Source organism: Lissotriton vulgaris, chromosome 5 (genome assembly GCF_964263255.1).
Source record: "Lissotriton vulgaris chromosome 5, aLisVul1.2, whole genome shotgun sequence".
NCBI lineage: Eukaryota > Metazoa > Chordata > Amphibia > Caudata > Salamandridae > Lissotriton > Lissotriton vulgaris.
In genome coordinates, this window is record NC_141693.1 from 241,999,529 (window position 1) to 242,016,781 (window position 17,253).

General features: G+C 45.8%; 1 protein-coding gene across 1 annotated transcript in view; it reads right to left on the bottom strand.

The window, feature by feature from the left end:
- RGS3 (regulator of G protein signaling 3) overlaps positions 1–17,253 on the bottom strand; it is a 688,935-nt gene that overhangs the window by 579,154 nt on the left and 92,528 nt on the right. Inside the window, exon 7 of the mRNA XM_086921262.1 lies at positions 17,103–17,193. Within this exon, the coding sequence (XP_086777388.1) occupies positions 17,103–17,193 (91 nt within the window). The remainder of the gene's footprint in view (positions 1–17,102; positions 17,194–17,253) is intronic.

Below are 17,253 nucleotides of genomic sequence, written 5' to 3' on the forward strand. Positions count from 1 at the left end.
GGAAATCTCTCATAATAATCCTTAAGCATCATGCGAAGGCCTGTAACTAGGGCTCCACCCTCCGTGAAAGGTACTTTTTACCTCATAATCACTGAACTGAGAAACTTCCAGAATCTAGGTGTATTAATGTACCGTGACTGTTTATGTTTCTATTCATGTACGTTGTTGTAAAGTACTCTGATACCCCTTGAGTTGAGTTAGCACTATAATACCTAAAATAAAAAATAAATAAATAGGAACCTGCTTAATTGTTTCCTACAATGGCCATCCTTCAAAAGTTTCCTCATATGGGTAATCCTCATAAAACTCCTCATATGACTTTCTTTTGTCATGGTACCTTTCCCTAAAGGAGAAATCCCCTTGCAAGTTAAGTGGACTCATCCTTTTCAAATTACTCATTCACTTCCTGGCATTTTACATGCAGCTGTGATGGGCTACTTGCAGCATCAGTCAATCATCGTCATCCTCATCTGAACCTCCTATTTCTAGAAGTGTACTGGTGGGAAAGGGGAAACCTTGCTTAGTGAGGTTTACTCTTGCCTTATTAAGGGTTCAGTAATGGCGCGGACTGGCACCTCCACAAAGCTGGCTTTGAGATTTGAACCATGGTCATCGCCAGTGTAGCCGTCGATCGCGCAACCGTCAATGGTGCAGTCATGGACGAGGGCGCTGATAGATCATCCATTGACAGTGTCTATGATGGAGCACCAGTCTTCAGTTTCAATGACGACGCGGTTGCAGGCGGTCTCGTTGACAACGAAGACATTGTTGTGATCAATCTTGATGTTGAAGATGCAGTTGACACCATGGTAATAGAAGTCAACGACGAAGACATCGCAGGTGGCACGGTGTCGTCAACAGTCTTGTGGACAGGTTTTTGCTGTCAACATGTATGATCTTCTGAGGTAGACTTATTGATCACTGCAGATGCTAAGACAGCTTCAGAAAGAGTGGGCGATTCTATCCTTGATTTATTTTGTTTAGATGAGACTGGAATTGCTGTTTGACCCGAATTTTCCTGATATGGGTTCCAGTTAGCCATTCTTTTTTTCTATCCCTTTGAATAATTTCTTAGGTGGATCTCCACCCAACTCTTAACCATGTCTTTCTCTCTTAAAGGTCTTTCTCTCTGGAGTTACTGATCCTGCCACTCCAGAGACTAGAGTGTCGGTCGTTTTGCCTCATTTGAAGCCGTAAGAAAAGACTTGCTTATCTGTCTTTCACTTTATGACAAGAAAACGTTCTGCAATATTTGCAGTCCTTAGGTTTATGATCGTCAGGATACAAGCAATACAGACACTGTTTTCCTCCTCAAAAAACAGCCTCATTTTACCATAAAACGTACAGGGCCTCAATAAGCCCTTTAGGATCCCTCTGACATGTTTGATTTCTGTCTGAATAAGATATAGTCAAAGTACGAATATTCTCTTGATGGGAAAAAAAAGAGTTCAATTGAAGGTCACCAGATGTAAAAGTAGCAATTTTCCAGCAAAGCTGACCAGAGTTCAGGGAGACTCCTTTTCAGTGGTGAGAAATCTGAGGTGTGGTGGCTGTGAAGGAGAGACTGAAGTTTGGTTCTACCTAAAATGATGTGGATTGGTATACAACCCCAAGGGGTTTGCCTTTACTGTTTAGTGTTTTAGATTTAAACTGCTAATTAGAATTACTGTGGGAAAGATTCAATACTGGAGAAGCTATAGCATTTTCACGATTATTATGTATAAGACAGTTCTACAGATCACACTTCTAAGGCAAGTGAATGGGTCCTAAACATTTTAAAGGGCCAGGAATCCTAATTGATTTGAGAAAGAGAGTACTCTTAGGTACATTACGCAAGTTTACGCATGAGAACAGCAAAAGACAAATTGTCATATATCCATAATAGTGTAAACAATCAACATGTTTTTAAGAATATATGTTACATACAAGGTTAGGGCTGGTGTTCATATTCTTAATCGCCCTAATTAAGGGCTGCGAGAATAGAAATTAGTGATTTCTAGAGATAGGAAATTGTTTTCAGTGGGGTTTTTGCTAACACCTACCTAGCCTTGATGGTGAAAGGAAAAGATTTCTCGTGATGAGGACAAAATAAGTGGAAGGATCAATAACAGGGTGCTGCACAGGACCATAAGGGTAATGTCAGGAGGCGCGGGTTGGGGTCGATGGTGCAAACATAACAATATGTAGTCTAATGTCAGGAGGAGCTTTTATAAGGCCATATTCCTAGGCCAAAGCCAGTCCACGCGGTGACTACTGTGAGAAGTAGGAACATGCCGTGGAACACTGAAAAGACCATGGGACAAATTTTAGGGCTTTTTTCAGGGGAGTGACCCGGAAGGGCCACGAGGAAGTTGTTGCAGAGTTAATCCGCACTTTGCTGCAAGAGGATACCGGAGCAGATTTAGTAAAAGTTTAGAATGGGGTACCTAGCAACAATGGCTCTGCCAGTGATGAAGGACACTTGGATTACAAGACACAGAGATAGCGAGTGTGTGCGCTGTTATATTTCGGTTTTATGATTAACACAGCTAATTCCATAAACCTCTGCAGGTTTCCCAAATGGACAGAGCTCTGATTGGTAATGTGTATTTTACTTTTTATCCTATCCATGCGATTATAGATAATCGCGTCATCATAATCTGCGGGGGCATTGCCGGTCACAGACTTACCTGAGTGGCCAATTGAACATCGCGACACCCTGCTTTGCTCTCCCCCGCCGCCGCACTTGAACCTGCGGCTGCCGAGAGGGGGGAGCACTCTTGCATTTGCCTACATTTCCCAGCCTGCCCTGCTGCACTTTGGAACGCCGGCTGTAGCGTAACTTTCCCGCGCCTGGAGGCGCATAAGAACAGGACGCTCCTCCCGTGTAGCGGGACGCGCGCGGGCAGAGCCCGGGCAGAGGGCGGGCCGTCTGTGGCCGTCCGGGGACGACCAGGGACGGGACGGGCCACCCCCCTTGATTCTGGCTCCAGGGACAGGTATAATTTTTTTACTTGGACTGGCCTCTTGTGCCTGACGGGGCCATTGAACTTATTGACTTTAAGCTGTTTATATTGGGAAAGAGCAAATATTGTTATAGAGCGTTATAGGTCTATCCTGCCAGTCACAAGAAGGAAGCACGGTTTGTACTGAGAGGGGAGAGAAAGAGTTAGTTTAGAATACATTTAACATGCCCAATGCCCCAAAAACACGCTTGGCTACGAACAGAGCATGCCCAGTTGAAACCGCTAAACAAACTATGGCCGAAAAAAATATTGCACCTCCTAACAAAGTTAAAAAAACCACCGCAATAGATCTGATGCTGAAAAAGGTCTCTGGGGAGATCGAACGCATGGAAAGGAGTTTATCAGCCTCCCCTATCCCGATAGTAGTTACTCCAACGCAATCAAGGGACCAAACATTAGCTGACACCCCCATCATGTTTGAAAATATAGTAGCAGCAAGCAATCCATTAGAGGGCATTCCCTGTGCACAACACATTTCTCTCTCAGAGGCAGCACACTCAGGTCATAGTGACCCCAATACCCACAGAAAGCCAAAACAACGGGGGAAGACTAAGGGACAACAGAGAAAAAATAAATCACTTAGAGGAGGGGCTCGACCCAAAGAGAGCCAAGAGGTCACACTGGTAGACAATAGAGTGCACACAAAAGTAAATCCCCCGGGCTGGATAGAAGAGGTCATAGGAGAACTAAAGACACATTTGGAAACCTTTATTGTCGCCCAATTGAAACCAATTGTTAGTAAGGTGGACAAAATAGCCAACGAACTCACCAAACAAGGCAAGATAATGGACCTGATAAGCAAGAAACCCTCTTCAGTCCCGAATCAACCCATGGATGTGGCAACTGAGAACATAGTGACTAATAATAATTGTGTGAGTAACATCCAGCACACGATTGCCCAGGTACATGACATCCCGAAGGTACCCCAAGATCACGGAAGGGGGGTACATCAAAAGACGAGCATTAAGAATACAGAGAAAGGCCCCCAGCAGCTACCCACACAAAGGGGCCAGGCAGACCACCAACCAATTAATGGCCCTTCTAGCCTATCTAATATGAACTTTGATCCAATTAACAACCCAGAATGCCCCCCACATATAAACTTGCCACCAGAAGCTAGCCCTTATGTTATAGTATTTGGAGGGGTCCCGGAACTTAGGGCCTCAGAAAAAGAATCGCTCCCTCAACTACACTCAAAAATCTCAAAGTGGTTGGACATCCACAGACCTTTTGAGCAATGGGGAAAGGGGAGAGATATTGCATGTAAGAAGAGTTAACTGGCTAGGAGTCAGGAAATAAGACATAAGAGGGGATTGCATTGTGGCAAATTTCAGAGATGTTAGACTAGTGGAGTACATATTGAGAAACTAACAGAAATCACACTAGTACACTTTGCGCACTCCCGTTGGGGTACTTTTACCCAAGGAGACGGAACAGCAATAATTTTGATTTACTCAATGCGGAACTCTGGAAGGTTGCATTGCACCCAAAGGGATAGAGCCATGCATTACCCCGATCAATTTTTACCTCCCCGAGACTACCCCCAGTGGAGGAACAGATTTGCCCACCCTCAGTCGCTTGATGAAAATGATTGACTACTCCCTATAGACCACGAGCAAGCAAGCACCGAAGTAGGTGAGCAAGTTATTCCCTTAACAGAAGATGGAATTGCTCATAACACAAATGGGTTAGCGATGAGGACAGAGGACCGCCAAAAGTGGAGGGATGAGACTGACAGTGTCTTAGAGACCCACAATAAAGGAGAGTGTAGAATAAATGCCCACAGCCCAACGGGAAGGAAAGCAAATAGGGCAGGGCTAGCCTTTTTGTCATGGAACATAGCAGGCCTGGTGGGTAAGTTCGAAAACAAGGAGTGGAGGGAGTATATAAGGGGCTTTCATATTATAGCCTTACAAGAAACATGGGCCAGAGAACCCGACTCCTTTCAGCTAGAGGGGTACAAATGTTTTTTCAGGCCAGCCCAGGTAGTGAGATCGGTGAGGGCGAAGGGAGGGTTAGCGAAATATGTGGACTTAGATCTAAAAGGCACCTGGTCACAACCCATGTGGGAGTCAGACACTACACAAGCAGTGGTATTTCAGGGTCAAGGACAGCGATTTTTAATTTTTAATTTTTACAACTCGGGCCCAACTGAGGGAAACTTCCCTGTATTACAAGAGCTAGAGAGAATACTGAACGATGAAACAGATCTCAGGCAGGGGGGGCCCGAACCAACTGTTCTACTGATGGGTGACTTTAATTGTCACTTGTATCCAAAATTACTTCTCACGTCCCATGATTGGTCATCCTGCCCCGAAGAAGGTGGACCGCACTTCGAACATAACAGAGAAGGTACACTCCTTATGAAGCTACTTGAGAGCTTCGCCCTTACCCATACAATGGATCTACTGCCTTTGAAAACAGGGGATACCCTAACACCCACATGCAAAGGAAGAGGTTGTTATTCCATTATAGATTTTATAGTAATATCTGCATTTGCTAAAGAGCAGATTAAAGAGGTAAGAACGGTGTGGAGCCCTTTTAGCGACCACAACCCCCTAACCCTAGAAATAGTATACAATGATCTACCAATGGAACACCATGGGGATGATATTGTGATTTGTCCAACTGATCAGGGGAGGCGCATAAGATGGGCAAAGATTAATCCACAAGACTTCATAGCACCTTAGTGGAAAAAGGGAAAGAACACATAGAAATTTGCCTTGACCTTGAAATAGAGGGTAGAGAAGTGGTCCTGGCATTTGAGTCCCTAACTAGGATGATTGAGGGATTATTAAAAACTAAGCGGCCTATAAAGGAATTACCAACCCTAAGATGGTTTGACTCCAACTGCTCAAGGGCACTGAGAGAACTAAAACAGAGTCTTAAGAAGTCCCCGAGAGAAAAGAACGAAATTGCCCGCTGTAGACGTAATTACAAAATGCAGGTTAAGCAAAGGAAGTGTACACTCCAAAAGGAAGTTTGGGCAGACTTAAGAGAAGCAGGAGAAAATAGGGACTATACCCATTTCTGGAGAATTATAAATAGACCCTGCTATCAAGACTCTAGCTCCCCGATAATCAGCACGAATATACTCCCCGAACAATGGATTAACCACTTCAAAGGTCTTTATAATCAACAGGAGATAGAAGTCAGGGATAGAGAGTGGGAGGGCCCTAGAACAACTGAATTAGAATTGTCTTTACTGGAAGTCTCAAAGGCAATGCAAGGGCTGACGCCTAATAAAGCGCCTGGTCCTGATGGCACTCCCCCTGACCTCTTTCTAAGCAACCTTGACTTATGGGCACCAATTATGACCAGAGTACTTAACGCTGCAATTAAATCCGGTCTCCCACGATCTTGGTCACCTGATGTGATTGTCCCTATATATAAACAAGCATTTGCAATGCAATAGGTCTCGCAGTAATTAAGTTTGAGCTTTTGGCATTGCTAAATATTGCAACACTAATTGCAACAAAAGTCAATAAATAGTAGGCCAAAAAAATGTGTATTTATTTTTGTAGCAATGGTGGCATGCTGCACTTTAGATGAATATGTTTAAAAGTAAAGTGTGCCATACTGCGATTGCTGCAATAGTTAATTGTGGATGTGTTAAAAATTGATGTGTGCACTGATGGCTAGTGGTGTGTGTGCCTGTAGAAATTGTGCACTGATGGCTGGTGGTGTGTGCCTGGTGGAAGTGTGCACTGCTGGCTAGTGGTGTGTCTGCCTGGTGCAAGCGTGCACTGACAGCTGGTGGTGTGTGTGACTGGTGAAAGTGTGCACTGACAGCTGGTGGTGTGTGTGTGCGCCTGGTGAAAGCATGCACTGATGGCTGGTGGTGTATGTGTGCCTGGTGAAAGCGTGCAGTGACGGCTGGTGGTGTGTGGATGACTGGTGAAAGTGTGCACTGACGTCTGGTGGTGTGTGCCTGGTGGAAGCATGCACTGATGGCTGGTGGTGTTTGTGCCTGGTGAAAGCGTGCACTGACGGCTGGTGGTGTTTGTGCCCGGTGAAAGCGTACACTGATGACTGATGGTGTTTGTGTCTGGTGAAAGTGTGCACTGATGGTGTGTGTGTGTGTGTGTGTTTGTGTGTGTGTTTGTGTGTGGGTGTGTGTGTGTGGGTGTGTGTGTGTGGGTGTGTGTGGGTGTGTGTGTGTGTGTGTGTGTGTGGGTGTGTGTGTGTGTGGGTGTGTGTGTGTGTGGGGGTGTGTGTGTGTGTGTGGTTGTGTGGGTGTGGTTGTGTGTGTGGGTGTGGTTGTGTGTGGGTGTGGTTGTGTGTGTGTGGGTGTGGTTGTGTGGGTGTGGTTGTGTGTGGGTGTGGTTGTGTGTGTGTGTGTGTTTATGTGTGTGTGGTTGTGTGCGTGTGGTTGTGTGTGTGTGGTTGTGTGCGTGTGGTTGTGCGAATGGTTGTGTGTGTGTGGTTGTGTGTGTGTGGTTGTGTGTGTGTGGTTGTGTGTGTGTGGTTGTGTGTGTGTGTGGTTGTGTGTGTGTGGTGTTGTGTGGTGTTGTGTGTGTGGTGTTGTGTGGTGTTGTGTGTGTGTGGTGTTGTGTGGGTGTGGTGTTGTGTGTGTGTGTGGTGTTGTGTGTGGTGTTGTGTGTGTGGTTGTATGTATGGTGGTGTGTGTGGTTGTGTTTGTGACGTGTGCTGTCAAAATACAGAACAAAAAACGTGCAAGACGGCCAGGATTTCAGAAGGGAAGTTAGTACCTGGCTCCGCCCTAACAAAGGATGCGTCAGCTCACCTACCAAAAAAGCTAATTATTTTGCTAACTAGGAAAGCATGGACATATTACTGAGGACCGTTCTTACATAAGAAACCGAACCTTTCCTGCTTGAGAATGGTAGCCCTAATAACAGGCACAGTTACTTCCCACCCTACTTCTTCCTCTCCAGGCATAAACGAGCTCCACAATCCCAGCGGCATGAGAAGTACATTACACTATTATTTGTATTTTAATGTATTTATATCGAAGCTGCCAAGTCTAGTCAATTGGTATATAAATATTCATGAATGGTATACATAGTTAAAAAAGAAGCGAATAACTAAATCCAATACGCTTAGCATGTCACGTATGTACTTTATACTACATATCACACACATCAAAACACTGCATTCATACACTGCTCTCCTAGACCCCACTCTTGCAACTAGGCGCAGAAGTTAATATAAATATCATGCGTTTTACCCCGCATTATTCTTTGTGCTTTTAGTCGCTGAAGAGCAGTGACGGATGTCCCACTCTGGCCGTCACCTACCACTACACCAAAACTCTCACCTCTTTGGCTATAACGCAACTCGGCACTGTTCGAACCAACGACTTCCCGCGAGATTGCATACTATACCTTCTTTATGCACTGTCGCGCCTCGTCAGGGGTGTATGGACTTTGAAGCACTGCTTAAAAGGCAATTACCACCTGCAGATGTTCCACTTTTCTCCGTTTTACAGAAGGTGGCAAAAAATTACCTCAGTATTTCTCTCACTCACTTCACCTGCCATTTACCTCCTGTTTTCAATCCCCGTCTTTTCAGCATCCTGAGCTCTCTGTCCTCTACTTCATCTCAGTTAGAGCAGCAGTGAAAAACCACTTAACCAATCGAGGTGATGCGCTGGCGCCTTCTTTTAGTTATGTGAGGACAAAGTCCCAGCCGGAAAGAAGATAAAAACGCGGCCAGCCTGTGAGCGCCTCGTGCCAGGCGCGGCTGGCAAACAATGCCCAGCATGTTTAAACCGGGAGGTGGTGAGAACCGCTCTGGAGGTACCTGTTCTCAGCTGGTGCTCGCGCGGGGAGTGTATGTGTATCGATACCGAACGGCGGAAGACGCCATCAAAGTATTTACATGAATAGAAAAAGTCTAGTATAACATTTTATAGGATATTGTACTGTAATATCTTTATTGAATGTATAATAACGCACCTCACTGTAGCGTACATACCAGATATGCGAAGCCAGGGCGAGAGAGCAGAATGATCGCAAGCAGGAATAGACGTCCGCGTGCACTGCCGAAACATGCTGTGAGGCGGGACTTCCGTTTTCTGCTGGAAGCCCGCGCCCACGGAGTGCCCGGCCAGAGGAGCAGTGGTGACATGGGGCTCCCATGCCCGAGGGAGAGCCCCACGGTGGCGGCTGAAGTCCAGAGTTGCGCCGATGAGGTGAGTGGGGCTTAGTTGTAGTGGGGGGTGGCGGCGGGGGGAGGAGGGGGGGGTGTCTCTGTGCGCTGGTGTGTGTGTGCGCGGCGGGGGGTGGGTGATGGCATGTGTCTCTGTATGGGTGCGCTCGTGTGAATGCGTGCGTGCGTGTATGTGCGCTGGTGTGTGTGCGTACGTGTATGTCTCTGCGTGTGTGCCTGTGTGTGTGTGCGCACGTCTCTGTGTGGGTGAGTCTGTGACCAGCCTGTCGGAATCGGAGCGCGTGGTTGTGCGCGCCACCTGCTCCGATACGATCCTGGCAGATGCGCGCGGCCAGGTCTTGTCTCCTAGAAAGCTGTGTCGCTCACAATAGGTCTCTGGCGAGACCGCACTTTCGCGCAGTTAACGCCACGAGACCTAAAAAGGAGTAATGAAAGGAAGTAGACTGGATTGTACATTTGGTCTTTGGTAGTAGACTGGGAGACCAGATGTTCCCCAACCAATAAAATCAATTTCTACAGGGTTCACAGTTTCGTAATTTTTAGGTCGAGCCTGAGCCAGCGTGCATGCGCTGCTCTGAGAGGCTTCTTGTGGTTTCTCCGGCTTTCTCCATGTGGATCTGACTCCTCCCACATATTGTATTGGCCTTCGCGTGTGTCTTTCAATAATAAAAGCACACGCAAATGGCCAAAGGCGGGTGCATGTCCCACCTCTTCTCCAAAGGTTCACTCCCACTGCGTTTTGCTCTCGGGAGCGAGCAGCAGTGCGCAGGGTGGCAGCTGCATTCCTGGTGGGTCAGGTTATACGCAACACACCGTGCTTTTGCTTGTATGGACTGCTTTCTATGAGCACATCGACTGCGAACGGCTTGCTTTTCGGCAGCGTACAGACCTCTGCAATTAGATCCAATACTTTTCACTTCCAATTTCCTTTATAGAGTTTTCAATTTATGTTTTAGTGGAGTGTGCATCTCCTTTTTACAAACGCGCCTACGTATTTTTTTATTTTTATTTATTACATTGCTCCAGTATTTTTTCCCTTCCGATTTCCTTTTTAGAGTTGTAAAATGGAGCACTTTGGCTCAATACATTGATTTCTCGGTCACAAAAAAACATATGTAGATTTGCGTGCACGACAGTGGTGCCACGCCCTCTTGCTGGTGGCAAGGGGGCACAGTAGACAATCTCCTGGGTTTGTCTTGGTGCACAGCAGGCTCTGAGAAGAAGTGAATACAACTGCTTGCGACCCATGCGAGTCCGGCTGCTTAAGAGAAACACTGCAGCGTGAACATCAAGTTCAAATAGACTGTCCTTGGCGTGTGGGAGGGCGGGGTGACTTTGAATGTTAGTCTTCTGTAGAAGGCACTCCTCGCCATCACCTTGGGGGAGGTGGGGGTGGCCTCGGTACACTACAGTACAGAAGACGTGCTGACAACCGACCCGACTGCAGCCACCCGCAACAGATGGACGGGCACAAAGAGGACAACAGACCCCTCTTTCAAACAAAAAGTTTGGCTGAAGGGTCTGTGGCCCATTCGCTATCGCCACCCCCTCCACGTCCACTAGTTTTGAACTCCGATCAGGGCGCACAATGTATGCATGCACCCTGCTCCCACGATGCAAGCTTTAGAAGGCGGGGTCAAAGGGCGCTAGCTGAGATGCCTGGCGGCAGAGATGGAGAGCAATGCCAGTGCGACCCTTCGCCACAAGAGGAGGGTGCGCCTACCCGTCGGCGCCCTATCACATCTCGCAGCGCTAGCCTGCACGTTTTAGTGCAACATTTAACGTAGAAATAAAAAACAGGTGGCACCACTTTAAAATGTGAAAAACTGCAACAAAAAGTCATAGACAGAACTGCGCCGTAACCAGAATGATTTTCTTTACTACATCAGTGCTTTTCACAGGCGTACTGCCTACTTGTGGACAGTAGTCCACTTATAAGGTCCCAAAGCTGAAACCTATTGGATATGCCAATGCTTGTTAGATCTCCTGTGCTAAGACTAGAAAAAAAGCTCCTTCCTTCCAAATCTATGATGTGCTGGTGACCAAAGCTACCTAGTGAAGTAGGGTTTGACAAAATATACGTTGCCCATTTTTTTACGCATTGTATTTTCCACTGTGAAATATCACTTGTTACTGAAAATAAAGGTAAAGATGTTGGAAGTTAAGGTGGGAAGGAGAATTCCACATTATTTACAAATGGCACTCAACGGCCTCTGTGAGCCAAAATATAGACGGGAGGGTATTAGGATGGCATGACTGACCGGGCTAGGCAGTAGTTTGCAAACTGTCTGAGATGAGTGCAGTGCGCACCTTATGCAGAATACCTGCTCAAAATTTTAACTCAAGGAGAGGAGTCAAAATTTGCACCTTTAAAAGTGTGCAAAGCCTATACTCATGTGACTGATATTCTTGTTGCAACAGTACTCATGTTATCAGAGTGTAAAGCAGCCTCCTCAACTTGAAAAGGTTGCATCAGATACTGCTATTGTCAGACTGAATTAATTGGACCTACATGCTGTGGGTACACTTTCTGGTGCAAATGCGCACAGGTCTAAATCACTCTTCTGGCTTGATTCCAGCTACGTAGGTAACCACAAAACAAGAAACACAAATATTGGCTATCACACTTACCCACAGCTTCCAGTATTCGCTCAAGATAATATCCATTCTACACAGCACAGCTATTGCCTGTAGTGGTCTATAACATTGCTACAAACACCGCTTGTACCATGACAAAGTACACATAAACTACCAAACGGCGAGAAATACTAGGACAAGACTAACTATGCTCGCCGGGCAAAGGGCATGTTACATGTTCAAGACAAGGACAAGCCTCTTGATAATGCCCCCTAAATACCACTCAGACACTAAAAGCACATTACACAACACCAACAATCAGACATGTAACAGTACACAAATCCTGGAACATTTTCATCCCGAGATGAGTAAGACTCGGTGTCAATGGAATTCCCAAAAACAGAAACTACAGTCGCCTCCACCACATCGAAAGCCAAGTGAGCTACGAGGCAGTTTACGCACCTACCATGTGCTATACAAATGTCAACAGCATACTACAACAGTGCATGACATAGTGACATGGCTCAAGTACAAACCCAGCAACACCAAAGGTAGCACCATGGAGATAGAGCACTCACAGAATCCCCCTAAAACCAACAGCTTAATTGACATTACAAGACTTTAGTGAGTTAGTGCAACACAAACTGATGCATAAGACAGTTAACCTTTATAAATATACATTACGGCCTCAGTTTGATCAACAGACAAAGAAAACATTTCACCTCAGTAATAGGTAGGCAGTTCCTATTGATTTCTATTCACAAAGATTTATGCTACAGCAGCATAAATGTTAGGATGAAAGCACAGTAAAATGCTTAGCGATGGGTGATATTTACTGCCAGCTCTAGGAATCTGGTTGTTCTAGACATCAGGACTGCGACAGGTCAGAGCATAAAAGTTATTTTGTAAGTCACTAAACTCTACAATTGCTCATAGTTCCCAAAATAAAAAGCAGATGTCTAAATTAAAATTGCGAAGACGAATAAAGAAGCCCGGCAGAGGAATGGAAACATCAGTGCACATGGCAACAACTGAATGTTAAGGAAATGAATAAAATACAAGCTCAGTAGAAAACTGGTCGAGAGCCTGAACGCATTAAAAGATGGTATATATGCAATGAATGTCACACTATCCAAATAGACCATGTTTCATCTTAAATAATATACATTCATTTACTGTCAGTAACTCTAGATAGACTTTAAAATACTATTGAGGTCTCGAGGCTGGTACCCAAGAGAGATAAATGCTTGCCATAGTGAACACCTATTTCATGACCTGCAGCACTACACTATCACACCCTCGAACTTTGATCCTCTGCAACATGCACAAACTGCCTTATAAGAAGTGCAACAGAATCCACAGGGACTACATTTTAAGAGCTTAAATATGGAGAGTTCGGCTGTAAACATTCATGGACAGAATCCGGCTCCACTCAGTAAGGAAAGGTCATACTTTACAAAACGTGTTGTGGAAAATATGTCTAACACACCAAATTCCCTGCTGCTGATGGGGTAGAGTCCACATGTGCGCGAGGCACAGACTGTTCTTGGAGAAAAAAAAAGGTGGCAGGCCTGCAGCCCATTTTTTGTGACTTCTATTAGCTACATTAAAATACAAGTTCTGCTTTTGTTATCTGATTTAACGTGGGCTACGCTGGCAAAATGCAATTTAAAGGGGCGAGAGCCCGAGCAGCCAGAGCTCAGCCAACACGGTTTACATTTTAAAGATGTTAAAGCACAAAGAACTCTGAACAATCCTGCATCATCGTAGAGGGAAATCAAAATATAAACAATGCTGGAGCGGCTCGGACTTTCTTCTGGAGACCGAGTAGTATGCTTCATGAGACAGAAATATTAAGTTATGGTAGAGCCAAAGCACACTCCCACCTTTCTACATGTTGTAGATGGCTTTGTTTTCTCGATGGCGCGACTGTGCCACTGGGACACAATCCGCTTCCAGCAGGAATTAAAAGGAGAGGAAAAAGACGCGCCCTTAGGAAGTAAATAATACCTTCTCTATGAGAAAGTCTGTTTCCATTAAACACCGACACACAAATAACCAAGAAATATCTTAAAAGGTTGGCTTCAAAAACAGATTACCAATGCAGCGTTTCAACTTCGCCCTTACTCTGCTAGTAAAAACTTGTCGGCGACTGTTCAGCTGGATTTTCAAAAAGCACCAACAGTGAATATTCGAATTAGAATGTAGAACCATTGAGAGAAGCTGAACGATGCTGTGATCGGGTAGTGTTGCTACTTCCGTTCAGTCCATCAGCATGCCCAGATTACGAACTGTAAATTTGGAGGTTTTTCTGTGGAATCTGGCAATTCTGCCCGTAGTGAACGTCCCCTGCCTGACCTGTTATACTTCCGCAGTCCCTTCTTTAGCTCATGCCATCCTGCGGGAGCCGTCAGTGTGCGCAGGCGTGGTGAGTCTGAGTCGGAGCTTGACTCGTTCCTTTCACCCGTGTCCGGGCGAAGCAGCCTAGGGTCCGCCGAGGGCACAGGGGTGAGTGTGGGGGCCGGGACGGCAGTAGGGACAATCGGCAAGGTCCTGGAGCTGGGCTCGGGGGGAGGCATGGGGCTGCACAAGTCCGGAGTGACGGGGAGCGGGAAGGGAGGGAGGGGTTGGTGCCTGTATCTGTGCGTGTGTCTGTGTGTGGGAGGGGGAGGGGAGGGGGGGGATGTCTCTCTGTGCGTGTGTGTGTGCTTGTGTATGTGTGTGCGCATGCGTGCAGGGGGGGGTGTGTGTGCCTGTGTATGTATGCGCTTCCCAGGAGACAGACACGGCGAGCGCGTGGCCTGCGCCGATCGCATTTTGAGAGAAGCGCGCCGCCGGTACTGTCTCCTGGGAAGCAGTGTCCGTAACAATAGATCTCAGCGAGTACAGTGCTTACGCACTGTATCGCTACGAGACCTAAAAAGGCAGTAGGGATAACCCTCAATGCTACAGACCAATCTCACTGATTGAAGTTTCAGCTAAATTATTAGGCAGAGCAATTTTAAATCGCCTCATGGAGTGGACGGAAGTACATAACACCATAGCAGACACCCAGTTTGGGTTTAGAGTAGGCAAGTCAACTAGTGACCAATGCCTCAATCTATATCTTTTAGCTGCTAAATACACCAAATCGGAGAAAGGAACATTATACATGGGATTTATGGACCTGGCAGCTGCATTCGATAATGTGAACAGAACTAAACTCTGGGCACTTATGTTTAGATTGGGAATTGACCCGGACTTAATTAACATCTTAACCACATGGCTGCTAGGCGTTTTCCCGTCCTGCGCTGAAAAACCAAAATGATCATTAATCATGACGAGCTGGCCTTGTCATCCGCGCACGGCAGGTAAGCGCCATGACGAGCCCAGCTCGTCATTAGCTTCGAAGGGGTTAAAGGAACTTCATTGGAACACCACTGCCAAAGTCCGCTATAGCGCGGGAGGGGTGAGTACCGATCCCTTCCCGTGCTCTGCCGGGGTGAGGCAAGGGTGTATCCTGGCCCCCTTCCTATTCTCCCTTTACATAAATGACCTGGAGAGCTCACTGACATCAGTGGGGACTGATTGCCCGAGGGCTGGATCGCATCATATACCGGTACTCTTGTACACGGATGACGCGGTCCTGCTCGCACGAACAGCAGTGAGTCTGCAGCAGCTAATCAGTGGCTTTGTCAGGTTCATGGAGGATTTAGATCTCTCGGTAAACCTGGCCAAGTCATTTGTCATGGTGGCAGGGAAGAAACCGTCCAAGAGATTAGTGTTAAAAATAGGAATGCACACCCTAGACACTGTAAACACTTTTTCATATTTGGGTCTCTTGTTTGATGTAAATATTGGGTTCGCCCCACTGATGGAGGAAAGGTGCAGGAAACTTGTTCAAGCAAATGGTGCCATTTTAAATTTCACACGCAGGTTGGGTTGTTGGTCTCCTGAGCAGGTAATGACGTTGTACAGAGCGGTCAGTACCACCAAGGCCATGTACGGGGCAGAGGTGTGGGGCTTTAGGGAAGCGCACCAGATACAAGTGGAGGAAGATAAATTCCTAAAGAAACTGCTGAAGTTACCACAGAGCATCCCAGCAGCAATCACACATAAGGAGCTTGGCACCCCGTATATTTCTGACCTTATTAAAGTGAGACCAATCCTGACCTGGCTCCGAATCTGGCTAAATCCAAATGCCGAACTTACGAGACAAATAATCAAAGATTGCCTCCTGAGAGACAAGTGTTTACAAATCCCATGGCTTAAATACATCAAAGAAACTTTAGAGTGTATAGACCAGCAAATTTTATTTACTGACCCGGCAATTGTCGACATCTCTTGTAAACATCGTATTCACAAACAGCTACTTGACAAATTTGATTGTAGTAGGAAACAACTTGATTCCATTAAAACATCTGTAGTAGCGCATTCTCTTGTGAGTAATGAAATGGGTATGGAGCCATACCTTTTTTTAATGCACAGCCAACAGAGGTTTTTAATGTGTCGTTTTAGGCTCAATTTGTTATCTAATATTTTAGCTTATCCGTCTGGTTTTACTTTAACAATTGAGCAGAAGGGTGCCTGCGGCTGCGACAATAGGTCTCCGCAGGACACCCCTCATTTTGTATTATTATGTCCCTTTTACAGAACCCCGCGCCAATGGTTCCTTGAGGATATTTTAAGAGTCTAAAATCGTTCATGCTAAATCTGCTTTATTATTCTTGCAAAAAGCAACTGACATGCGTACTCTGTGTTCTATTATGAGCTTTTTAAAAATTGCTGTCAAATTACGAAACACTAGGGGTTGATGTAGGATGAAATGAATCAAATGTTTTTATCTGTGACTTATATGAAATAATTTTAACTTCTTAATATTGTACAGTTCAGAAATACTATGTAATATGTCAATTGTGGATTTGTATTATGTATTTTTATGATGGCTTTTAACCATCGAAATAAAGAATAACTGCGTCATCATAATTTGTGTAGGCACTCACGTAAAAGAGCAAATTACTTAGTTACAAGCGAATGCCCTTCAATAATGCCCCATTGGAGGACTGGGTTACGAGATCCCAGAGCACATGTACTATGGTTATTTAGCCCAAAGGTACTGCTTACAGATAGGGTATTTTTAAATGAATGCTTTGCTCATATGACAGCCAGTGCAGCCGTTTCAGAGGTGTGTTCCTCGTTTCAGTTTAAGTACAGCACTGTCTAGGGCCTAGTTTGAGATCATGTGACGGCAAATCAGAGTGTGGGTGCGGTCGTGAGAAGTATTAATGTCTCCCTGCCCCCTCCTCACACAGCCCCATGCTTTCCGGTCTGGATAAAATCCACTCAAACTCATCACGAACAGGCAGGTCTGAGAGCTGCCCCCCCCCCCTCCCCCCCCCCCCTTACCTCGGGCATGCCTGAGGCGGCGTGTTGCTACTTTCAGATGCTTCGTTCGGCCCAAGTCTTCACCCAGTAGATAGTACCATCCGCTGAATTCCTAGAAATGCAACATATTTCATTGGCACGATTTCTCGATTTACACTAATATTTGTGACAT